Raw genomic sequence first — 25476 nt, forward strand, 5'->3', positions numbered from 1 at the left:
GTTGCTAGGTACAGGGAGCCAGTCTACCATCCAGTGGCCTCAGCTGTGACTTATGCAGGAGGTTGTCACATTCACTCAGAGCCCAGACATGTTCAGGGTCTGGATCCCAGCTGGCAGCGCAACCACTACCCCCCACGCCGCTTCCCACAGGCTCCTGGGTCTCATCTACACTCCTCTTATCTGCCCTGCCAATTCTCTGACCATATATGTCAATTTTGGGGCTTTAGGAATGCAGCTGGCTTCAAGCAGCAAATCGCACCTCCCCTCCCTCACCCATGAGGGGAGCTCTGATGGGAGGCCCCAGTAGGGCTAACGGTAGAGGGTGCTGCTGCAGTCTGTGTCAGCCAGGTCCTTAAGAGACTTCAGGGGGCCGAGGGTAGACAGCATAATGGTTATGCAAACAGACTCTTATGCCTGAGGTTCTCAAGTCCCAGGTTCAATCCTCCACACCACCATAAGCCAGAGCTGAACTGTGCTCTGGCTAAAAAAAAAAAAAAAAAAAAAAAAAAACCTAGTGGTCCGGGAGGTGGCACAGTAATAAAGCTTTGGACTCTCAAGCATGACGTCTTGAGTTCGATCCTTGGCAGCACATGTGCCAGAGTGATGTCTGGTTCTTTCTCTCTCCTCCTATCTTTCTCATAAATAAATAAAAACTCTTTAAAAAAAAAGAGAGAGACTTCAGAGCTGAGTGAACCTGGTTTCAGCGCCTGGCTCTTATCCCTCCCCACCTGCTGTGACAATCCTTTCCACTTCCTGTTTCTCAGCTTTCTGGATGTCCTGGGCTTCCCTCCACCCCTTCTTCATATGTGCCCTTTGACCCTTAGCGTAGGGTAGTAGTCAGTTGGCCTCTCCCACTTGGGAACCCATGTCAGGGGTTTCCCACAGATTGGAGTGGACTTGGGGAGCTTCGGGAACCCTCAGGAGCTGGCAGGCAGATTCCATGCTCTGCTTCTGGTTCCTGGAAACCCAGCCAGGCCTCTCAGCCATGGCCTTTTTTCTGGGATCCTGTGGTCTCTGGCCACCTCCTCTTCCTTGGACCAGTGGGCAGGGATGGAGTAGCTGAGCCCCTTCTCAGGCTAGGTGTGGAGCAGCCCTGGTGTGGAGCAGCCCCAGGGATTCCTGGTGCTTGCAGTGCCTCTCCTCTACAACATCCATAACTGACCAGCTGGGTGATGGGCCGCAGGGGGCCTGGCACGGCTCTTCCCTTTCCAGCTGGAGAACCTACAGGCAGGCACTGAGCTGTGCTAGCCTCTGCCCCAGCTGCCATCTCTGGCAGCAGGCCAGACATCTGGGACCAGGAGAAACAGCTGCGTGGAGCCCTTGGCAGGATGAGACTCACAGAGTGAGGGACCAAGGAACCTGGAGGTTGGGGGTAGGCAGGAGGGCTCATGGGAGAAGATAAAGTCGAAGGAAGGCGTGTCACTAAGCTGCTCCTTCCCCCCCCCCCCCCAGGTTTCTCTTCAAGTTCTGCAGGGTGAGGCTGTGCGGGACAGGCGTGGCCATGGACCCGCTCTCAGAGCTGCAGGATGATCTGGCCGTGGAGGACACCAGCCAGGCTCTGAAGCAGCTGAAGCTAGCCTCTATCGACGAAAAGAACTGGCCCTCAGATGACATGCCTGACTTCCCCAAGTCAGGTGGGCAGTGCCTAAGGGACCCTCAGAAGGGCGGGATAGGGGGAAACCTAACCTTCCCCCACCCTGGGGTGGGGCGCTGGGAGCATCAGCCTGAGGACAGGGAGGGCCAAAGAGTCCCCCAAACTGTCCCCTGACTTGGCCATGTTCTGCAGATGACTCCAAAAGCAGCTCCCCAGAACCCATCACACACCTCAAGTGGGACGACCCTTACTACGACATCGCCCGACACCAGATTGTGGAGGTGGCAGGTGAGCACGCCTGGAAATGCAATTCCTGGTTTAAGGAAGCCAGCTCCTCCCCACCCTTCATGACCGTAAAGGGAGGGGCAGTGCCCACTCCGTGGCTGACCCCTGACCCTGGGGCCGCAGGTGTCCTCTAAAACCACAGGTTCACTTGGGGTGGTCCCTGGGTCTGTCCACTTACAACCTCACCCCAGCCCGTGACCCCCCCCCCACACACTTGTCTCCACGCCCAGGGCATGTAGGGGGAAGTGTGGTCTCCTATGACCTTTTGAAGTCAAAGCTGTGGGTTTGATTCCCAGTTCTGCTCTCTGCTCTCACTTTCTCCTCACAGGGAAGTGGAGCCAGCACAGAGTTGACCCAGAATAAGTGCTTGTTTACTTCCTTTCTCTCTGTTTGATGAGAGAAACTTTTGTACCCCGGGAATTACTGTGGGACTGGGAGGTGCCTGTCCCTGGGAAACCCTCCCTCCATGGGAGTAGGAATGGCAGAGCCTCCTTCCAGAAGTTAGGGACCGCATGAACCCAAGAGCAGTGGGTTCCTTGTAGATGGCCCTCTCTAGTGAGAATGTCACTTGGGTCTCAGTGAGTGCCCACGCTTCTGTGTAGCCAGAGCTCAGAAGACCCCAGCAGCAGGGGTGCTGCTGCCCTGGTTGTTGCCTTCAGGCTCCTGCTGCTCCAAGAGAACATTGAATTTCTAGGCTGTCTTTTCCTTCATGCTTGTCTGAGGGCAGGGCTGATTGTGGGGGCAAGGGGAACTCAGCCTAGTGCTGACTGAGGTGCCCGACAATAAGGGGGCATCTCCTGCTGACTGCTGAGCTCAGAGCAGAAGAACGGCATTGCCCTGAACCTCAGAGATGTTTGCATGGCTGCATGTGTGCGCCTGGAACCTGTCTCCGTCTGCTTGGGTGCCTCTGACAGAGGCCAGGCAGAAAGTGCTTTTCTGGTCTGGCTCCGACCCTCTCTGATCACTCCCAGAGATGACCCTAATCAGTGTGTGTGTGTGTGTGTGTGTGTGTGTGTGTCTGTGTGTGTGTCTGTGTGTGTGTGTGTCTGTGTGTGTGTCTGTGTGTGTGTGTCTGTGTGTGTGTGTGTCTGTGTGTGTGTGTGTCTGTCTGTGTGTGTCTGTCTGTGTGTGTGTGTGTCTGTGTGTGTGTCTGTGTGTCTGTGTCTGTGTGTGTCTGTGTGTGTGTCTGTGTGTCTGTGTGTGTCTGTGTGTGTGTGTCTGTGTGTGTGTGTGTATCTGTGTGTGTGTCTGTGTGTCTGTCTGTGTGTGTGTCTGTGTGTCTGTGTGTGTGCGTCTGTGTGTGTCTATGTGTGTCTATGTCAGGGGGTCTAATAGGAAGGAACCTCTGTCCTGACTTTCCTCTGTTCTATGTGACTAACCCCCAAGGCAGTGCTCAGGTGCCCTCTGCCCTCCTCACCCCAGGCAGAGCTGCAATCTGTTTCTGTTTCCCCAGGGTGTGATGAGCCTGAGGGGGCCCAGCCAGGTAGGTGTCCTTGCTGGCTCTCTTTGTGTGCCCTGTGCGTGCCCTCTCTGGACTGAACTGTAAATTAGGAGGGGCTCTTGGTGGAGGCCGGGGGGTGGTGGGGGCAGCTTAATTGCAGCCCCACTCTTGGAGCTGGCCTTGGCGGTGCCTGGGAGCCGGAAGTAGTGAAGGACTTAGGGGTGGGGTGATGGGAAGGACACATCTAAAGCCCAAAGGGAAAGGGACCCCAGGGGCGGGAAAGGGGAGTGAAAAGCACTGGAGAGGCACCAGGCCTGATGCTAGTTCAGAGCCCTTCTGGCAGGGTGTTCCCACGTGTGTGCCTCTGACCACTGAGAGAAGTTAGTAGAAACAGGCCCATTTGGAAAGGAAGGTGGGATATCCTCCCCCAACTCCTCTGCAGCCTATGTACCTCCTGACCCCCCCCCCACCCCACAGTATTGGTTATCACATTCCAGTGTCAAATTTGACCCCGTCCAAGTGTTCTTCCCAACTGGTATGCCAGCAGACATTGAAACCCAGCTATTACTTGCAGATCTGCAACTTCTACAGCAGATTTCAGGCCTCCAGCATGCTGTCAGCCAGCATGCGATATCCCAGACAGGTTAGCCAGTGTGCAAGCCAGCTCCTGCAGGCTGCCCAGCCCCCACTGCCTTCTCTGGGGCTACCCTGCAGGTTGTGGGAGGGACAGGCTCCCAGAATGCCCTGCGAAATCCAAGGAGCTGCACTGTTTCTGATTAACACCCTGGCCACCCCAGAGGGGAGTTTAGTATCTGGGGAATGCAGAGGCCACATTCCCAGGCGGCTAGGCTTTTCTCAGTGCCTTCCACAAACCCTGTGCCTCTTCTCACTGAGACAACACAGCTTCTCTGCCTCCAGACAGAAGCCTGATCTCTTCTGAGATCAAGAGAATTCTGGGCCTTTTTAAAATACACTCCCTGTCACAGAATCTTCCCACCTGCTAGCCAATGCCTGAGCCACCCAAAAACCTGGGTGTCGGTACTCTACCCCAGGAAGGGCAGGGCAAGGGCTTAGGGCTAGGGTTGCCTGTGCCTCATTCCCTGTCTGGGAGTTGTGTCCCCCAGTCACAGCCTGGCTCCATTCAGCTTGCAGCGTGGAGCAAGTCCTGCAATCAGTTTTAAAGGTTCAAGGAGGAAAAACACCTCGCCTCCTTCAAGGAGTCATCAGTCAGTCCCATAAAATGGTTCTTCATGTGGTCTGGGAGGTGGTGCAGTGGATAAAGCATTGGACTCTCAAGCATGAGGTCCTGAGTTCAATCCCTGGCAGCACATGTACCAGAGTGATGTCTGGCTCTTTGTCTTTCCTCCTATGTTTCTCATTAACAAATAAATAAAATCTTTAAAAAAAAAAAGTTTCTTCAAACTGGTCATAGTCCTCTCTGAGAATACAAGAGGTCTGGCCCTCTCCCTGTAGGAAAAAATAAATGTGTGTGCATTGGCAGTATTTTCTTTTTTTTTAATTTATTTGGCAGTATTTTCATATAACATCATGCCATTGGAGAACCTTCTGAGGCCCATCGGTGGAGCCATGGCTGAACACCCAAAGCAGAGAGAGGGAAACCAGCCCTGACCCCTCACTCCATTACTCGCTTAACCAGTTAGTTACCTGCTCTCCACATTCCAGCCTGTGAGCTCCGACTTTCTGCCCCATCTAAGTCCTCAGCCCCACCCACCCACCTGCCCTGGCAGGGATGGAAAGAATCTTTTGGAGTCCCTCATTCTTTTCCCCAAGCCCCCCTCCCACATCCTGGGTATTTTCTCCCCTGTGAGAGGCAGAGGCAGAGACAGAAACTGCTCCCACCCTCACAGACTGGCAGTAGGAAGCCAGGGGGTGTGGAGACTCCAGGTTGTTCATGTGGTGTGAGGTAGAGTTGGCCAGCCTGACCCTTCGTTCCTGCACCCTACCAGTGTTCTCTTCAATCTGTCAGAGCCTACGGGTGAATCAGGACAGGTCCCAAAGCTGAATGCTGCTGGCCTGTGGGGTCCCAGGATGTTGGGACCTAGGCAGGGACTAGGAAAAAAGCAGGGAGCAATTGCTCCTTCAGAAGTAAGCCTGTTGCCGGAGGCAGCTGGACTTTTACCGTAGACAGATTTGCCGAGGGATCTCTGCTTATACAACTGGAGGAATTCTGCCTTGGGCTTTGGGAAAACTACTGTCTAAAGCACTTTGGGCACCTAGCTATCTCTGTGAACATTCTGGAACAGATCTGTGCAGACCATGTGGTGCTGACCTGTGACTTTGATCAGCCTATCAGCATCTGTTGCTCAGCCACCCCGTGCTGGGCTCTGCGCCAGTGTGAGAAATCCAGAGACGGAGGAGACACCCTCTCATCCAGCCACTCACAGCCAGTTGGAGACAAGCCCATAACCAGTTACACTGAAACGTCATGACAGAGATGAATAACAGCTCCTGCTGAGAGCATTAAAAGGGGCAGCTAACCTGTCTAGGAGGAAGAGAATGCACAGGCTCCTGGGAAGAGATTCTGTGGAATGACTCTTATGGGAGTCAAAGGTGTGAACCCAGAGCCATCTAGAGCAGAAGGCTCTAGGGAAAGTGGTGTGTGGCCTGAGAAACAGCAGAAGCTCAGAGCAGCCTGTCATGGACAGGAGTGCCAGCGTGGCTGTGTCGTGGGCGTGTAGCCTGTGGCCCTTGAGCCTGTCTGAGGGACATTCACCAGGCTCTGGACCCTAGAGCAGATCTGGGGCTGGGTTTAGGAGGAAAAGAAAACTCAAGACAGGGGTCTTGGGTGTGTGTGTGTAGGTGGGTATGAACATACAGTTCTCTAGGGCTAGAAGTTGGGGCAGTCTAGAGAGAACAGCCTCACCGTAGGCTTGGTGGGCTGACCTTCAGAGCTTCAGCAAGGGAGTCCCAGAGGGACCTTCTAGGGCCAGTAGAAATCAGACAGTGCATGGGGTGGAGATGGGAGGGACGGAGGGCTTATTCAAGAGGCTGGACATGGTAGTTAGGTCGCTGGGGAGTAAGATACTAAGTGGGACCAAAACAGGGACCGAGGCCACATCCATCCATATTCCAGAAGCCTCTTTCAGTCCCCTTCCTTACCCCAGGCCCAGAGAAAAGGATCAGAGAACATCTTTGGAAGAGCACTGGCTCCTGGCTAAGAAGTGGCAAGATGATGTCTTTGTTCAGTGAGGGCGTGGGGGTCCTCAGGCAGAGGTAGGGCCAGCCCACTGCATCTCACAGGCTGTGTAAATTCTTTCTGTTTGCCTCTGACGTAGTGAGGGTTAGCTAAGTGTGGCGTGGTTTCTTGGGAGAGGCCTGAGGGTAGAGATGGAGAGCAGACCACTGGGGCGTGGTGGAGTGGGGACCAGCCTGTCCCCATTGTTCTCTGCTCAGGGTCCCTGATCCATGATGACCCTGGAAGGACATCTCTCCTTGGAGGGGGGCAATACTATCTGTCTCAGGAGCTCCCCAGTTTTATGACAAAGTCAGGTGGTCAGACCATCAGAGAGGGACTAGTTTGTTTTGTTTTTGAGTCACTAGTTTTGGACAAAGATTCCTGAGAGATTATACCCAAAGCAATACAAATTCCTCATTCTTTAGAATATCCTTAATGAGAAATCATGTGATATATATATTTTAGAAATATCCAAAAGTCATCTGAACCAAGTGTAATAAAACCAGAAAGTTTTTCCAGTCATCCAAACTGAGGGAGTTGGGTTAAGCACAGGTGGTGCAAAGTGCAAGGACCGGCTTAAGGATCCCAGTTCGAGCCTTCGGCTCCCCACCTGTAGGGGTGTCACTTCACAAGTGGTGAAGCAGGTCTGCAGCTGTCTGTCTTTCTCTCCCCCTCTCTGTCTTCCCCTCCTCTCTCCATTTCTCTCTGTCCTATCCAACAACGAGGACATCAGTAACTACAACACTAAGACGACAAGGGCAACAAAAGGGAATAAATAAATAAATATTTAAAATAAGTAAATAAATAAAACTGAGACTTGAGCAGTTGAGGAGGCAGCTCAGGAATGCAGGACAGGAATTGTACATGGGTTCGATCCCCGGCACCGCACATGCCAGAATGATGCTCTAGTTCTCTCTCCTTCTCTCTTTCATTAAATAAATAGATAACTAAATCTTTTTAAAAAATGAATCATGACCAGGGCTAGAGAGATAGCTCACCTGATAGGATGCATGCCTTGCATGTTTGAGCCTCAAGACCACACAGGAGGTGCTGCGATATCTCTCCTTCTGTATCTCCCTCTTTAAATCTAAGTAAAAAAAAAAAAAAAAAGTGGTTTGGAATGGTGAAATCTCACGTGTTTGAGGCCCTGGTGCTGCAAGAAAAAAAAAAAGAATATTAAATAACTAGACTGATTTCCTCAGTGGCCTCAGACTTGTTGAGAAGCTTCTCGAAGTTTATCAAATAGAAGCTGCTCAGAGGGGGTGCTTCCGGAATAGCCTGGACTTGTAAGATGATTGTTTGAGCAAATAACAATTGGCTTGGTGGGCATGACTCTCTTTTTCAGTTAAAGTGAAATTCACAAAACATAAAACTAACCATTTCAAATAATACAATCCATAGTCATTTTGTGCACTTAAAATGTGAAGCCACCACCTCTACCTACCTAATTCCAAAATCCCATCCATAGGCATCCCAAACCCCTTTACCCACAAGTGGACATTCTGCCTCCTCCTGGCACCTGGCAGCCATGAATTTACTTTGTTTCAATGCACTTATCCGTTTGAGACAACTCACAGACATGGAATCACACACCCACGTGGCCTTGTGGGCCTGGCTTTTTCACTTAGCGCAATATTTTCAAGAATCTTTCACAATGTAGGATGTCTTAGTATCTCATTCCTTTAATTTTATTTTTCTGGAGGCTGTTGGCCGGGGATCTTACCAGGGTTTCACAAAGCAAAGTGTACTCTGTGACTGAGCTATGTCCCCACCCCTTTATGCCTTTAAATGACTGAACATGGAGGGCTTACTCGAGGCTGGACATGGTTGTTAGGCACTAAATGAGGCCCTTATGAGGAAAGACTACTTTTTTTTTTTTAATTTTTGCTTTCTTCCCCCTTTTGTTGCCCTTTTTAAAAATTGTTGTTGTAGTTATTATTGTTATTATTGATGTCATTGTTGTTGAATAGGACAAAGAGAAATGGAAAGAGGAGGGGAAGACAGAGACAGGGAGAGAAAGATAGACGACTGCAGACCTGCTTCACTGCCTGTGAAGCGACTCCCCTGCAGGTGGGGAGCCAGGGGCTCGAACCCGGATCCTTATGCTGGTCCTTGTGCTTCACGCTACGTGCACTTAACCCACTGTGTGCCTGACCCCCGACCACATTTTTTTTTATATATATTTCTCCAGTGATAAGCATTTTGTGTCATACTTTCTACCCCAGCTCAGTCACACTAAGTGTAGCCTGTCCCTCTCTCTTTGGTGACATGTCCCAAAGGCAGTGCCCACTCTGTGTTTGGCCTACCTGGCACCTACCTCAAGCCTGGCACCTTTCAGTTTCTTGTTGCACTTATCTCTTCCTCCTCCACCCACTGTGCTTCCTCTTTCCCCACACCTAGGAGATGACAAGTACGGACGCAAGATCATTGTGTTCAGTGCCTGCCGGATGCCTCCAAGCCACCAGCTGGACCACAGCAAGCTGCTGGGGTGAGTACCCACAGGTAGGGTGGTGGCACCAGTGGCCAGATCTCCATGTGACCTGATGCCATTCGCCTTCCTGTCCCAGGTCCCAGGCCACCTCTGTCTCTGCTCCTGAGGAGGCTGTTTTGCATTTGGGTGGGGAGTCAGGCCTGGTTTCTGGTGTGCTGGACACTGTGCCACCTGGAAACAAAAGCCCCTCTCCTCTTCTTCACTCCTCAGAGGAGATAGTCACACAGCTCGCCCTCCTTGCAGGAGTGAGAACGCTACGTGTGAAAATGCTGGGAAAAGTGAATCTTGCCAAATATCCGGACTGATTACTCTAATTACACTGCACTCAACTCATTCACATGAATATTCAGTGTTCTTTTGGGTCACATGTGGTGCTAGTAACTTTTTTTTCTCTTTAATATTTTGTTTGTTTTGATGAGAGAGGAGAGAAAGAGAGACCAGCGCACTGCTAAGCTCTGGCTTATGGTGGTGCTAGAGATTGAACCTGGGACCTCAGAGCCTCAGGCATGAAAGCCTTTTGCAGAACCATTGTGCTGTCTCCCTAGCCCTGCCAGTGACTTAGGTGCAGTCGTTCAGGCTACTCTAGAAATAGCCCGGTGCAAGTGGCAGGCTGATGGGCAGCCGGAGCTTGACAGAACCCCCTGCAGGACAGCAGTTTATTAGTGAGCCTTTGCTGAAGCCTTGCTGAGCATGCAGAATGTGGGACCTCCATGGAGACCGTCCTGGGAGGGAGTGTTGCTGGGTTACCACCTCATACCTCTCTCCCGGCCAGTTGGAAGCTCCCCACACTGAGGACATCTGCACTGCCCTCTCCAGCTCTGTGGGATCTGGACTCCGTGTGTGTGTGTGTGTGTGTGTGTGTGTGTGTGTGTGTGTGTGTGTGTGTGTGTGTGTGTGTGTTGTGATGGGTGGAGAGGAGTCAGGGACAGGCCAGGCCAGGGGTGCGGCAGAAGAAGGGGAAACACTCTCAAGTCTGCAGTGTCTCTGACCAAGTGAGTTCCTGCTCTCTGACCTCATGAACCCTCCCCTCCCTGCTCCTGCCATGGCTTAGCCGGGCAGGCAGGAGCTGGCCTAGGAGCTCTGCCAGAAGAGGACTGAGTCACACACTCTCCCCAACCGCCACCAGACAGGGGATAGACTCTTGGCCAGGTAGACAGTAGTCTGCGTGGGAGGAAGTCAGCATGGAGGTGGGAAAGCACCAAGTTTCCAATGAGAGAGCTTGGTGAGTGAGGCTTCACCCACACTCTTGGGCTCCCAGAAGCCTAGTGCCATCTGTCCTGCCTGTCTCCTTGTCCTCCCTAGAGTGCCACTGACTCCCCAGTCAGGCCTGGTCTCATTCCCTGATGTCTCCTTCAAGGATCAGTCATGTTACCTTGTTTGCAGTCAGGTCATTTCAAATTGGCTTCTCCCTACTGTCCCCTGTGATGTGGAGGGTTCACACAGAAAGTGCCTGAAGAAGGCAGGGTAGTAGCATAGTAGCTATGCAAAGAGACTCTCATGTCTGAGGCTCTGAAATCCCAAATTCAACCCATGCACCACCATGAGCCAGAACTGAACAATGCTCTGGTAAAATAAATGAAATGAAATTTTAAAAAAATATATAAAAAAGGGCAGGGGTAGATAGCATAATGGTTATGCAAAGAGACTCTCATGCTTGAGGCTCCAGAGTCCTAGGTTCAATCCTCTGCACCACCATAAACCAGAGCTGTGCAGGGCTCTGCTATTTCTCTGTGTCTTTCTCTCTCTGCATCTCTCTCAAAAATAAAATAAATAAAATACTAAGAAAAAAAAGTGCCTGAAAACTTGGATTCAGAAGACCTCATGAAACTTCAGCTCTGCTCAGACCTACTGTCAGCTGGAGGGATGGGAGTAACTCTTTTTTTAATATATAATCTTTTTAAAAATTTATTTGTTGCCCTTGTTGTTTTATTGTTGTAGTTATTGTGATTGTTGTTGATGTCATCATTGTTGGATAGGACAGGGAGAAATGGAGAGAGGAGGGGAAGACAGAAAGGGGGAGAGAAAGATAGACACCTGCAGACCTGTTTTACCGCCTGTGAAGCGACTACCCTGCAGATAGGCAGCTGGGGGCTTGAACCAGGATCCTTCCTCTGGTCCTTGTTTTGATGCCACATGCGCTTAACCCACTGTGCTACCACCCAACTCCCAGGAGTAATTCTTTTCTGAGCTGTATAAGTCTCAGAAAAATGGAAATAATGAGCTGGGGAGATGGCATAATGGCTATTCAAAAATACTTTCACGGCTGAGATTTGGGGGTTCTGGGTTCAGTCCCCAGCACCATCACAAACCAGAGCTGAGTAGTGCTCTGGTGGGGGGGTGGTGCAGAGAGAGAAAGGGAGAGAGATTATGCCAGAGAGGTAGAGGTGGAGTACCTGACCTACGAGCGTGAGGTCCCAGGATTGATCCCCAGGATCAAATATACCAGAGGGATTTTTGTTTTTTCTTTCTCTCATTAATCATTTTAAAACATTTTTTATTATCTTTATTTATTTATTGGATAGAGACAGCCAAATTGAGAGGCGGAGGGGATTTAGGGAGAGAGACAGAGAGACACCTGCAAACCTGCTTCACCACTTGGAAAGCTTTCCCCCTGCAGGTGGGGACTGGGGGCTTGAACCCAGGTCCTTGTGTACTCTAATATGTGTGCTTAGCCAGGTGCGCCACTACCCAGCCCCTTGTTAATCTTTTTCTAATTTTTTTTTACATTTATTTATTTATTTTCCCTTTTGGTGCCTTTGTTGTTTATTGTTGTTGTTGTTATTGCTGTCGTTGTTGGATAGGACAGAGAGAAATGGAGAGAGGAGGGGAAGACAGAGGGGGAGAGAAAGACAGACACCTGCAGACCTGCTTCACTGCCTGTGAAGTGACTCCCCTGCAGGTGGGGAGCCGGGGGCTCGAACTGGGATCCTTATGCTGGTCCTTGTGCTTTGCGCCACCTGCGCTTAACCCGCTGAGCTACACCCGACTCCCGTTAATCTTTTGCAAAAGAACTGTGCCCACCTCACTAGGCTGTAGTAGGCATTAGGTTCTATAACAAACACAAAGTGCATTTGACTACATTTATAAAGTAATACACATTTCAAGAACTTAGCAAAACAGCCAGTGGGCCAGGTGGTGGCATACCTGGCAAACACTACAGTGCTCAAGGACCCGGGTTTGAGACCCCAGTCCCCACCTGCAGGAGGAAAGCTTTGCAAGTGGTGAAGCAGTGCTGCAGGTATCTCTCTGTCTCTCCCTCTCTGTCTCCCCCTTCCTCTTGACTCCTGGTTGTCTCTATCCAATAAATAAATAAAGATAATTTAAAAAAAGAAAAGAAAAACAAGAAAATATTTTGGGGTGGGGCTAGATAGTATAATGATTATGCAAAGAGACTCGAGCCTGAGACTCCAAAGTCCCAGGTTCAACCCCCAACCCAGGTAGGGGTATAGCATAATGGTTATGCAAAGAGACTTTCATGCCTGAAGCTCTCAAGTCCCAGGTTCAATCCCCCATACTGCCATAAGCCAGAGCTGATTTAAAAAAAATATATATATATATATATATATGTTTTTTAATATATAATATGTTTTTTTTCCTACAGTTTAGAAAATTTAAATTTTCTATGGCAAGATAGTTCTACTAGGCAGGTGTCTTTTCCTGTTTTGTCAGGTTCAAATCTAGCACCCATGCTTTTCAGTGCTATGGGATGTCTGTCTGTCTGTCTGTCTGTCTCTCTCTCTCCCTCAAAATGTTGATTCAGCAGAGCAGTGAAACCCCAGTGATTACAAAAAAGAGAAAAATAATTTAGTTTACCATACACTCATCACTTAATGAGAAATTACTGTATTCGTATCTTCATGTATTCATTTCCTATCTTTTTTCTGTAGCATATACAGAGCTCTCTACTTTGCAGGTTTTTAAAGGCTTATTTTATAAGAGGGAAGGAGGTCAGAACACTTCTCTCCTCCTTTCTGGCTTCTGCAGTGGCAGAGGTCAAACCAAGGCCCCACGGATACAACCTGCTCTCTACTTGCTGAACCACTGCCTCATCACAGCCAGCCCTGTATTCTTAGATGTTATCTTGATCTTCTTAGCAGTAAACATTCTTCAAGGATATTCTTAAGAATATATTTTTTAGGGGGCCAATGGTAGCTCAGCAGGTTAAGCACACGGTGCAATGCACAAGGATCCGCGTAAGGATTCCAGTTCAAGCCCCCGGCTCCCACCTGCAGGGAGGTGGCTTCACAGGTGTTGAAGCAGGTCTAGAGGTGTCTATCTTTCTCTCCCCTCTCTGTTTTCCCTTCCTCTCTAGATTTCTCTCTGTCCTATCCAACAGCAATGGCAATAATAACAATACCAATAGCAAGGGCAACAAAATGGGAAAAATGGCCTCTAGGAGCAGTATATTCATAGTGCAGGCACCAAGCCCTAGCAATAACCCTGGAGGCAAATATATATATATATATATATATATATATTAATTAATATTAGGGGCTGGGTGGTGGCATACCTGGTTGATTGTACACACTGCAGTGTGCAAAGACTCAGGTTCAAGTGCTCAGTCCCTTCTCTGGGGGCTGGGGGGAAGCTTCATGAGCAGTGAAACGGTGCTGCTTTTCTCTCTCTCTCCTAACTCTCCCTTCCAGTTTGTCTGTCTGTCTTCCTTCCTTCCTTCCTTCCTTCCTTCCTTCCTTTCTTTCTTTTTTTTCCCCTTGTCTCCAGGATTGTCTCTGGGGCTTGGTGCCTGCACTACGAATCCACTGCTCCTGGAGGCCATTTTTCCCATTTTGTTGCCCTTGTTGTGGTTGTTATTGCTATTGTTGTTGTTGGATAGAACAGAGAGAAATTGAGAGAGGGGAAGACAGAGACATCTGCAGACCTGCTTTGCCTCTTGTGAAGTGACTCCCCTGCAGGTGAGGAGCCGGGGGCTCAAACCAGGATCCTTACACAGGTCCTTGTGCTTCTCATAACGTGTGCTTAACCCACTGTGCTACCACCTGGCCCCCCTCAGTTTGTTTCTCTTTTATTTTTTAAAGATTTATTTATTTATTTATTATTGGATAGAGACAGGGAGTAACTGAGGGGAGGAGGAGATAGAGATGGAGAGAGACAGAGATACACCTGCAGCCCTGCTTCACCACTTGTGAATCTTTCCCCCTACAGGTGGGGACCAGGGGCTTGAACCTGGCTCCTTGCGCATTGTAGTGTGTGCACTTAATCAGGTGCGCCATCACCTGACCTCAGTTTCTGTTTCTGTCCTAAGTAAATGTGTGAAAATATTGTTTAGAAGCCGATAAAATGGCTCCTCCGGATAGTGCATCTACTTTGCTTGACTACAGGCTTGCTCTGGGTCCCTCACCGCCCTGGCCAGCGGTGGCAAAGGGTCACAGTGGCCCCCTGGGAGTCCTGAGGTGGCTCTGCGTGGCAGGGGCAAAGTGCTCACAACAGTGAGCTCACTTTGACACTCACAACTGACAAGCAGTCAGCTCTGAGAGAACCTCCATGGGCCACTCGTTTATTGGGGAAACGACAGGCAAATATACCCATTGCTTGGGGGGGAAAGTTGAGGTAATTTTTTAAATTATACTTTTTAAATATTTATTTATTCCCTTTGTTGCCCTTTTTTTTTATTGTTGTAGTTATTGTTGTTATTGATGTCGTTGTTGTTGGAAAGGACAGAGAGAAATGGAGAGAGGAGGGGAAGACAGAGAGAGGGAGAGAAAGACAGACACCTGCAGTGCAGACCTGCTTCACCGACTGTGAAGTGACTCCCCTGCAGGTGAGGAGCCGGGGGGCTCGAACTGGGATCCTTACGCGGGTCCTTGCGCTTTGTGCTACCTGCGCTTAACCCGACTCCCAGTTGAGGTCATTATTAACCCAAACACAGAGCAACACAATGCATAGTCACATTTTGACCTATAGACTATTTGATCACAAGTAAAAGGTTACCACACAAGGTTTGATCATAAGCTTCACAGTGTACATTTTTCTGGAGATAGATTGCAGGCACTTCAGGGCAGGGGGGAAGAGAGGCAGCTGAGCAATCAGGATGTTTGCTGGCGGTTTTCAAGTTAGCCATACACAGTCATTTATGGTCTTTGTTTAAAAAGGGAGGAAGGGTGGCATGTGTAGAGAGGCGCCCATGTCCGGGGGTCCAAGTTATAAATTCCAGAGGTCAGGAGGGACCTGCCTTATCTCAACCCGCAGTGGGGAGCGTCTGGGGTCGACCCGCTCAGACTCTCATGGGAACAATGGCCGCCTGGACTTCCCGGGCAGTGGGCCCGGCCCCCAACACTTGACGCAGCTTCGAAACTTCAGTGCTAATTCTTTGCCTCTCTCACATGCTGTTTCTCTATCTGAAAAGTCAGCCTGGAGCAGTGAAGCCCAAACAACAACAATACAAGTATCTTCTAGTGTGGATTACTACCCCTATTACTACCCCTTCCTGTCACAAAAAAAAAAAAAAATCATTGTGAAACACTGTATGTTCAAAAAATGTGAGCAAATGTAGCAAGTAGTCTAGTGAATTTTCAAAACCTGAACACACCCATGACACCCACAAACTTCCTTTTGTTCTCCCAGCCACTACCCCAAAGGGTAGCCACAGCTTTGAGGTCCGACTGCATAGGTTAGCTCTGTCTGCGGAAACATCCTGTGAGCTGGTTTATTTATAGGCATCCTATGATTTACTTAACCGGCTCCCTGTCTCGGGACAGTGTGCTGCGGCTCGACCCTTTATGATTCTCATTATTAAACAAGCCTCAGTGAACAGTGGTCTGCAAGAATGCTTCTGTGTATCTCTCTTTCCTTCAGATCAGGTCTTGTAAGATTAGTTTACTTTTTTTTCCCTTTTGTTGCCCTTTTTTATTATTATTGTTGTAGTTATTGTTGTTTTATTTATTCTCTCTCTTTTTTTTTGTTACCAGAGGACTGTTCAGCTGTGGCTTATGGTGATGTAGGGGATTGAACCTGGGACTTTGGAGCTTCAGGCATAAGAGTTTCTTTGCATAACCATTATGCTATCTATTGAAACAGAAATCAAGAGAAGGGAGAGAAAAATAGAGACACCTGCAGCAGTGCTTCACACTCTTGAAGCTTTTCTCCCTGCAGATGGGGGCTTGAACTTGGATCCTTATGCTTTGTTACATGTGTACTCAACCAGGTGCCCCACCACCTGCCCCTCCTTCTCTTTTTTTATTTTAGGCAGAGGATGAGAGACAGAGAGAGAGACAGAAAGATAGGAGAGACAGTACAGCAGTGCTCCATAACCTGGGATACTTCCCCCCAGGAAGATGCTTCCATGAAGCGGCCAGGGGCTCAAACCTGGTCTGTCTGCATGGTGGAATGCACTCTGCTGGGTGAGCACCTCCTGGCCCCTTGAACACACACACACACACACACACATATATATAATTTTTTTAATATTTATTTATTCCCTTTTGTTGCCCTTGTTTCATTGTTGTAGTTATTGTTGTTGTTGTTAATTGATGTCGTTGTTGGATAGGACAGAGAGAAATGGAGAGAGGAGGGAAAGACAGAGGGGGAGAGAAAGACACCTGCAGATCTGCTTCACTGCTTGTGAAGCGACCTCCCTACAGAAGGGGAGTCGGGAGCTCGAACTGGGATCCTTATGCCAGTCCTTGTTCTTTGCGCCACCTACCGCCTGACTCCCCCTTGCATATATTTTTATGGTGAATACTTTGTAACTTCTGGTAAACATGAGTTTATTTTATTGCCTTCAGGGTTTATCGCTTGGGTTCAGTGCCAGCACTATGAATCTACTCTGGCATTTTTTTTCAATCTTTTTTGGATAGAACAGAGAAAAATTGAGAGGAGGGGAAGATAGGAAGGGAGAGAGAAAGATAGACACCTGCTTCACCACTTGTGAAGTGACTCCCCTGCAGGTAAGGAGCCAGGGGCTCAAACCAGGATCCTTGTGTCAGTCCTTGCACTTCTTACTGTGTGCGGTTAACCTGGTGTGCCACTGCCCGACCCCTTAAACATAACTTCGTATATCCATCAAAGGGTATATGTATTTTCACTTCAGTTTTTGCCATTTAATTTAGGTTTTTTTCTCTTTCCCCACCATGGCACCACCATTCCAAATAGTGATTTTCTTTTGATAGGAAGGGTAAGAGGGAGAGAGAGAGTCATGGAAGAGGGACACCTGCAGCTCTGCTCCACTGCTCGTGAAGCCTCCCCTCTGCAGGCATGTCCTTGGTTAGAGTGATTTGTGAATTCTACTGAATGAGTCACTACCCAGTCCCCATTTTTTAAATTTATTTTACAGTTTATTTATTTGTATTATATTTACTTATTGTATAGAGACAGCCAGAAACCAAGAGGGAAGGGGGTGATAGAGAGGGAGAGAGAGACACCTGCAGCTCTGCTTCACCACTCATGAAGCTTTCCTCCCATAGGTGGGGACCGGGGGCTTGAACCTGCATTCTTTTTTTTAAAATTTATTTATTTATTTTCCCTTTTGTTGCCCTTGTTTTTTTATTGTTGTTGTTATTGATGTTGCTATTGTTATATATGACAGAGAAATGGAGAGAGGAGGGGAAGACAGAGAGGGGGAGAGAAAGACAGACACCTGCAGACCTGCTTCACCACCTGTGAAGCGACACCCCTGCAGGTGGGGAGCCGGGGGTTTGAACCAGGATCCTTAAGCCAGTCCTTGTGCTTCGCACCACATGCGCTTAACCTGCTGCGCTACCGCTTGACTCCCTGAACCTGCATCCTTATGCATTGTAACATGTGTACTCGACCAGGTGTGCCACCACCTGGCCCCTAGTTTATTTGTTTTTGAGAAACCAGAGCATCACTCAACTTTAGTACATGTGGTACAAGGAACATCCTTTATCCATTGAACCACCACCTCCCTGAGGGTAACCTATTCCTGCCATAGTTTGAAAATGTCTTCTTCATACTCTGTCCCAAAAGTTTCAGATCAAGACAGAGGGAGAAAAGGAAGGAAACCACAACACTGAGCCTCCTCCAGTGCGACAAGGACTGGACTTGAGCCTAGGTTGTGTGCATGACAGAACAGGTGTGCTATCTAGGTGAGCTGTCTTGCCAGCCAGAAACATTATTTTATCCCACACCTATAGACATGTAATCTTTGACAAAGGTGCCCAGAATATTAAATGGGGAAAGGTGAGTTTCTTCAACAAGTGATATTGGAAAAAATGGGTTGAAACATGCAGAAGACAGGCGGTAGTGCAGTGGCTAAGCGTGCGTGGCACAAAGTGCAAGGACCGGCATAAGGATTCTAGTTCGAGCTCCTGGTTCTCCACCTGCAGGGGATTCGCTTCACAGGCAGTGAAGCAGGTCTGCAGGTGTCAAAAAAAAAAAAGAAATATGCAGAAGAATGAAACTGAACCACTACATTTCACCAAACACAAAAGTAAATTCCAAGTGGATCAAGGACTTAGATGTTATACCAGAAACTATCAGATATATAGAGGAAAATATTGGCAGAACTCTTTTCCATGTACATTTTAAAGACATCTTCATTGAAACAAATCCAATTACCAAGAAGACTAAGGCAAGTATAAACCTATGGGACTACATTGAATAAAAGAGCTTCTGCACAGCAAAAGAAACCACTACCCAAACCAAGAGACCCCTCACAGAATGGGAGAAGATCTTTACATGCCATACATCAGACAAGAGGCTAATAACCAAAATATATAAAGAGCTTGCCAAACTCAACAACAAGAAAACAAATGACTCCATCCAAAAATGGGGAGAGGACATGGACAGAATATTCACCACACAAGAGATCCAAAAGGCCGAGAAACACATGAAAAAATGCTCCAAGTCTTTGATTGTTAGAGAAATGCAAATAAAGACAACAATGAGATACCATTAAAAAAAAAAAAAAGAAAGAATTTTTTTTTAATTAATTTATTTTCACCAGAGCACTATTCAGCTCTGGCTTATGGTTGTTGCTGGGGACTGAACCTCAGGCTTTGGAGCCTCAGGCATGAAAGCTTTTTTTGCATAACCATTATGTTATCTTCCCCCTCCCACCAGTCCATGTCTTTTTATGTGACAGTTCTTTGCAAGCTACAAAGTGTTCAGTGAGTATAAAGGGCAAGTTACTGTAGTAATAACCCAGCACTAGTCATACGTCACACACCCAGCACCTAGCTCTCTAGTTAGAAAAGGAAGTGTGGTAGCCTAGGAGGTGGTGCAGTGGATAAAGTATTGGACTCTCAAGCATCAAGTCCTGAGTTTGATCCCCAGTAATACATGTACCAGAGTGATGTCTATTTCTTTTTCTTTCTCTCTTCCTAGCCCTCTCATTAATAAATAAATAAAATATTAATAAAAAAAGAAAGGGAGTGGGACTAGAAAGAGGACTTTGCACTAGACTCATTTCCTTTTTTCTTTGTAATATGTGGGCCTAGTATGTAACTGAATCAGTTAAAATATTTTATTTTAATGAGATGGGGGGGGAGATAAAGACCAGAGCACTGCTCAGTTCTGGCTTATGGTGGTGCTGGGGATTGAACCTGGGACCTCAGGCATGAAACTCTTTTTGCATAACCACTATACTATCTCCCCAGCCCTTTTGTTTCCCTTTCCAGGATTCTGGTTCATATTTCTCCACTTAAAGTGAAGTGTGTGTGTGTGTGTGTGTGTGTGTGTGTGTGTGTGTGTGTGTGTGTGTCTAGAGCAGGGGAGGGGCGCACCCCTGGGTGAGTGCTTTCCAGCATGTCCCTGGAGCTTAAGTGTACAGGGAAGTGCTGTCATACAGTCCAGAACACAGCTCCAGACTCAACCTCGGCGCCCTCCCGTGTCAGACAGGATGAGTACTGTCAGCCTTGGTTGTTATGGGGAAGGTGAGAGCTACTGTACAGAAAGTGCTGGGCAGACACTAAACATTCAGTGTGGATAGATGGTGACCACCCGTACTTGGGGGTGCCCTGTAAGGAGAACCATCATGTTCACTTTCAGGCGCACGAGAGGGCGCAGCTGGAGTCCTGGGCTCCTGCCTTCTAGTCAGTGCTCAGAATCATGCTCAGAATCACTAGCTGCCTTCATTGATGTCCCAGCAAATTCCTCCCTGCTGCCCAGTCACTTCCCTGCCTCTCCTTCACAACACGCCACAGTGCAGGGAAGGAAATGGGGTGCTGGGGAAGGGTGATGTGAGCAGATCTGCTGTCTGACTGAGGCTACTGTGTGGGAGGGGAGCCAGGGATGGGGCCCATGGCCTCATACCAGCTGTGTTACTGAGCTCCGTCCTGGCCTCCTGGGGCGATTTTCTCTGAAGGTACCTGAAGCACACCCTGGACCAGTACGTGGAGAGCGACTACACACTGCTCTACCTGCACCACGGCCTGACCAGCGACAACAAGCCCTCCCTCAGCTGGCTTCGCGATGCCTACCGGGAGTTTGACCGCAAGTGGGTTGGGGGGAATGGAGTTCTTCCTTCCTTCCTTCCTTCCTCCCTCCCTTCCTTCCTTCCTTCCTTCCTTTCTTTTTTTCTTTCTTTCCTTTCTTTCTTTCTTTCTTTCTTTCCTCCCTCCCTCCCTCCCTCCCTCCTTCCTTCCTTCCATCCTTCCATCCTTCCTATCTATCTAAATGAAAAAGTGGCCTAGAGTGCGGAAATCACATATGTGTGAGACCACAGATTGTTCGAGAAAAGAAAGTATATTGAGAAGCTAGCCTGCCCGCATGAAGTCCTGAGTTCTATCCTTGACAGCACATAAGCCAGAGTGATTCTATTGTGTGTTCACTGCCACCCTTTCATATATATATATATTTATTTATATAATTTTTAAAATAAAGGCAGAAATTGAGAGGTGAATGGGGAGATAGAGAGAGACAGAGAACCAGGTGGTGGCGCATTTGTTTGAGCACACACGTTACCATGCACAAGGACCCAGGTTCAAGCCTTCCATTCCCCACAACAGTGGGCACACTTCGTGAGAGGTGAAGCAGTGCTACAGGAGTCTCTTTCTCTCTTTCTTTCTATCTCCCCTTCCCTGTTGATTTCTTTCTGTCTATACCAAATAAATAAAAATTTAAAGAATTAAATGAAATTTACAGTAAGGGGAGTCGGGCAGCGACTTAAGCGCATGTGGCGCAAAGCGCAAGGACCGTTCTAAGGATCCCGGTTCGAGCCCCCGGCTCCCCACCTGCAGGGGAGTCGCTTCACAGGCGGTGAAGCAGGTCTGCAGGTGTCTGTGTTTCTCTCCCCCTCTCTCCATTTCACTCTGTCCTAGCCAACAACGACGACATCAATAACAACAACAATAAAAACAAGGGCAACAAAAGGAAAAATAAATATAATTAAAAATTTTTTTTAAAAAGAAATTTATAGTAAGGGGGGGGGGGAAGAAAGGCAGCCACAGCACCACTTCACCACTTGTGAAGCTTCCTCCCTGCAGGTGGAGCCCAGGAGCTCACACCAGCTCCTTGCGCAGGGTAACGTGTGCTCAAGTGGGTGTGCCACTGCCCAGCATCTGTGTGTGTACGCTTTAAAGGCTGCCCTCTGCCTCCACAGGTACAAGAAGAACATCAAGGCCCTGTACATCGTGCACCCCACCATGTTCATCAAGACACTGCTCATCCTCTTTAAGCCCATCATCAGGTGGGCAGGACCAGGGTCTGAGGGGGCCGGGGGGATCTTAAACTCTGAAGCCCACACTCAAGGGGTCCAGCCGGCTCAGACAGACTGGCCGGGGTCAAGGCGCCTGGTCTGGACTGTAGCTGAGAGGTGAGAGCAGGTGCACCTCCTGACCCACCCCTCTCCTTGGCAGCTTCAAGTTTGGGCAGAAGATCTTCTACGTGAACTACCTGAGTGAGCTGAGTGAGCACGTGAAGCTGGAGCAGCTGGGGATCCCTCGCCAAGTGCTCAAGTGAGGCCGGGGCACGTGTGTCATGGGAGTCGGGTTTGTGGGGGAGGGGCTCTTCAGCCAAGGGAAGCGGCACAGTTGAGAATCCAGGATGGGCCAGGTAGATAGCATACCAGAGGCCATAGGTTCACAGTCCTCAGGGGTGGGGGGTGGATAGCATAATGGTTATGCAAAGAGACTCTCTTGCCCAAGACTCTGACGTCTCAGGTTCAATCCCCCACACCACCATAAGCCAGAGCTGAGCAGTACTCTGGTAAATAAATAGATAATTAATTAATTAATTAAATCCCCAGCACCTCCACCTGCCAGAGCGGAGCTGTGCTTTGGTCACTATTTTTCCGTTTGATGACCTCTCTCAGGAAACCAAATAATTTTATTTATTATAATTTTTATAGGACAGAGAGAAATTGAGAAGTGAGTGGGAGAGGGAAAAAGAAAGACACTTGCAGCATTACTTCACTGCCGATGAAGGTTTTTTCCTGCAGGTGGAGGCCAGGGCTTGAACCTGAGTCCTTGCACATGGTAATGTGTGGACTCACCCCAGCGCCTTAGTGAAACTAAATATTTTTTTTTATTTATATATTTATTTTCCAGAGCACTGCTCAGCTCTGGCATGTGGTGGTGCCAGGGATTGAACCTTGGGAGCCGCAGGCATGAGAGTGTTTGCATAACCATTATGCTATCTCCCTTGCCCCAAATTAAATTATTTAAAAAAGAACAGGTGGCCAGGGAGGTGGTGCAAGAAGGTTTGATGTGCAAGCATAAATCCTGAGCTTGATCCCCAACATTGCATATGCCAGAATGATACTCTGTAGTAAATAAATAAACAAATAAATAAATAAATAAATGAAGGGTTTTTGTTTGCTTGTTTGTTTTCAGAGCACTGCTCAGTTCTGGCTGATGGTAGTGCTGAGGATTGAACCTGGGACTTCAGAGTTTCAGACATGAAAGTCTTTTTTTTTTTTTTTTTTTTTGCCTCCGGGGTTATTGCTGGGGCTCGGTGCCTGCACCATGAATCCACTGCTCCTGGAGACTATTTTTTCCCTTTTGTTGTTGTGGTTATTATTATTCTTGTTATTGATGTTGTTGGATAGGACAGAGAGAAATGGAGAGAGGAGGGGAAGACAGAGGGGGAGAGAAAGATAGACACCTGCAGACCTGCTTCTCCGCTTGTGAAGTGACCCCCCCTACAGGTGGGGAGCCGGTCCTTGAGCTTTGCGCCATGTGCACTTAACCTGCTGCACTACTGCCTGACCCGCCAAAGTCTTTTATTAATATATATATATATATTTATTATTGAGTAGAGACAGAGATAAATTGAGAGAGGGGAGAGGAGATACAGAGGAAAAGAGACAGAGACACCTGCCATACTTCACCACTTGCAAAGCTTCCCCCCTACAGGTGGGGGTTGGGGACTTGAACCCGGGTCCTTATGCACTATAATGTGTGTGCTGTACCAGGTGCACCACCACCTGGCCCCCATGAAAGGCTTTTTGTATAACCATTATGCTGTCTTCAAACTCTCCCTTTTCTTTTCTCTTCTCTTCTTTTCTTTTCTTTTTCCTATTTATTGGATAGAGTCAGCCAGAAATCAAGAGGGAAGGGGGTGATAGAGAGGGAGAGAGTAAGACAGCTGCAGCCCTGCTTCACCACTCACAAAGCTTTTCCCCTGCAATTGGGGACTTGGTGTTTGAACCCGAGGCCTTGCACATTGTAACATATGCACTCAGCCCGTTACCCCCCCCAATAATTGTTTTTAAAAAAGAAGAACCCCAGGACCAACCCAGGAAGTTAGCGTAATGATTAGGAGGCAGCATCTGAAGGCTTCTGCCCCTTAAAAGCTGAATGATCGGGAGTCGGGCAGTAGCACAGCGGGTTAAGTGCATGTGGCGCAAAGCACAAGGGCCGGTGTAAGGATCCCGGTTCGAACCCCGGCTCCCCACCTGGAGGGGAGTCGCTTCACAGGCGGTGAAGCAGGTCTGCAGGTATCTATCTTTCTCTCCCCCTCTTTGTCTCCCCTCCTCTCTCGATTTCTCTCTGTCCTATCCAACAACGACATTAATAATAACTACAACAAATAAAACAAGGGCAACAAAAGGGAATAAATAAAATTAATTAAAAAATTTAAAAGCTGAGCGATTACAACTAAGTTAAAGCCTTCGCTTCTGGGAGTGTGTGAAGCAGGGCGATGTAGGGACTGGATAAAACAGCGTGTGAGGTAGCATGTTCACTGCTCAGCAAACCAGGCCTGACCCTTCCTTCCCGCTGCTCCTCCAGGTATGATGACTTCCTCAAGTCCACACAGAAGAGCCCAGCCACTGCCCCCAAGCCCATGCCACCACGGCCGCCTCTGCCCAACCAGCAGTTCGGGGTCTCTTTGCAGCAGTAAGTATCTGAGGCACTGGGCAGTCCCTGCCGGGATGCTGGACATGGTGGGGGGGGGGGGACGCTGCAGCCAATTTACTGTCCCTGCCCCCACAGCCTCCAGGAGAAGAACCCAGAGCAGGAGCCCATCCCCCTGGTGCTCCGGGAGACCGTCGCCTACCTGCAGGCCCACGGTGAGTACAGGACGCCCTTCTTCCCTCGGGAACCTGCCAGGCAGGCAGCACCAGCACCTCACTGGCCCCGCCTGGGGGTCTGAGGCAGAGGCCGAGTGGGGACTCGGCACAGGCCCAGAGCCCCCAGACTCACCAGGCCCCACTGTTCCCAGCTCTCACCACAGAGGGCATTTTCCGGAGGTCGGCCAACACCCAAGTGGTACGAGAAGTGCAGCAGAAGTACAACATGGGTGAGTGGGTCTGGAATATATGCCCAGCTCCTGTGTGTGTGTGTGTGGGGGGAAACATGCAGGGGAATGGTATCAAGTGTGTGTCTGTTGGGGTGCCTCTGCCTTCTGTGAACAAGCACCCCAGGTTCTGAGAGGTTTCTGTGGCATTCCGGGTAATCTCCTGGCCCACTCTTGCCTGGCCCGCTGCCTCTCGAGTCAGGCTTCCAGGCCCTGGGTTCCAGTTCATCTAGAGGTGAGGAGTAACCAGAGTGTGTGTGAGGGGCACTCAACCCACGTGGTCTGCAGGAGCCCAGGGAGGCATGCGGGACTTGTGCAGTGGCCCAGGTAGAGTCAGGCAGCGGGGCCTGGGCTCTCATATCCTCCTGTGCTCCCTCCTGCCCTGCTCCTCCCCCAGGGCTGCCAGTGGACTTCGACCAATACAATGAGCTGCACCTGCCCGCTGTCATCCTCAAGACCTTCCTCCGGGAGCTGCCGGAGCCCCTGCTCACCTTTGACCTCTACCCCCACGTGGTCGGCTTTCTCAGTGAGTGCCCTGCACTTCCTCCCAGGACACTTCCCTCATTTCCTATCTGGGCTTCCCTGGCCAGCCCAGGACCCCTGTAACCAGCTTACGGCATCCCCACAGATATCGAAGAGAGCCAGAGAGTGGAGGTGACGCTGCAGGCCCTCCAGGCACTGCCTGAGGAGAACTACCAGGTGCTTCGTTTCCTGACCGCCTTCCTGGTACAGGTGAGACCTGGCCTCGGCCTCAGCAGGCGCTGCTGCTCCCTAGAGACGATGGAGGGCAGAGGGGTTCCTGCTGCTCGCCTTGT

General features: G+C 49.2%; 1 protein-coding gene across 2 annotated transcripts in view; it reads left to right on the forward strand.

The window, feature by feature from the left end:
* ARHGAP1 (Rho GTPase activating protein 1) overlaps positions 1-25476 on the forward strand; it is a 30628-nt gene that overhangs the window by 3458 nt on the left and 1694 nt on the right. For both annotated transcript variants that reach the window (XM_016186442.2, XM_060176487.1), the window contains exons 2-12: positions 1453-1634; positions 1787-1882; positions 8917-9004; positions 20289-20420; positions 21525-21611; positions 21781-21879; positions 24154-24261; positions 24358-24434; positions 24587-24664; positions 25059-25187; positions 25290-25393. In XM_016186442.2, coding sequence (XP_016041928.1) covers positions 1502-1634; positions 1787-1882; positions 8917-9004; positions 20289-20420; positions 21525-21611; positions 21781-21879; positions 24154-24261; positions 24358-24434; positions 24587-24664; positions 25059-25187; positions 25290-25393 — 1131 coding nt within the window. In that variant the 5' untranslated portion in view covers positions 1453-1501. The remainder of the gene's footprint in view (positions 1-1452; positions 1635-1786; positions 1883-8916; positions 9005-20288; positions 20421-21524; positions 21612-21780; positions 21880-24153; positions 24262-24357; positions 24435-24586; positions 24665-25058; positions 25188-25289; positions 25394-25476) is intronic.

Source organism: Erinaceus europaeus, chromosome 17 (genome assembly GCF_950295315.1).
Source record: "Erinaceus europaeus chromosome 17, mEriEur2.1, whole genome shotgun sequence".
In the NCBI taxonomy this organism is placed as follows: domain Eukaryota; kingdom Metazoa; phylum Chordata; class Mammalia; order Eulipotyphla; family Erinaceidae; genus Erinaceus; species Erinaceus europaeus.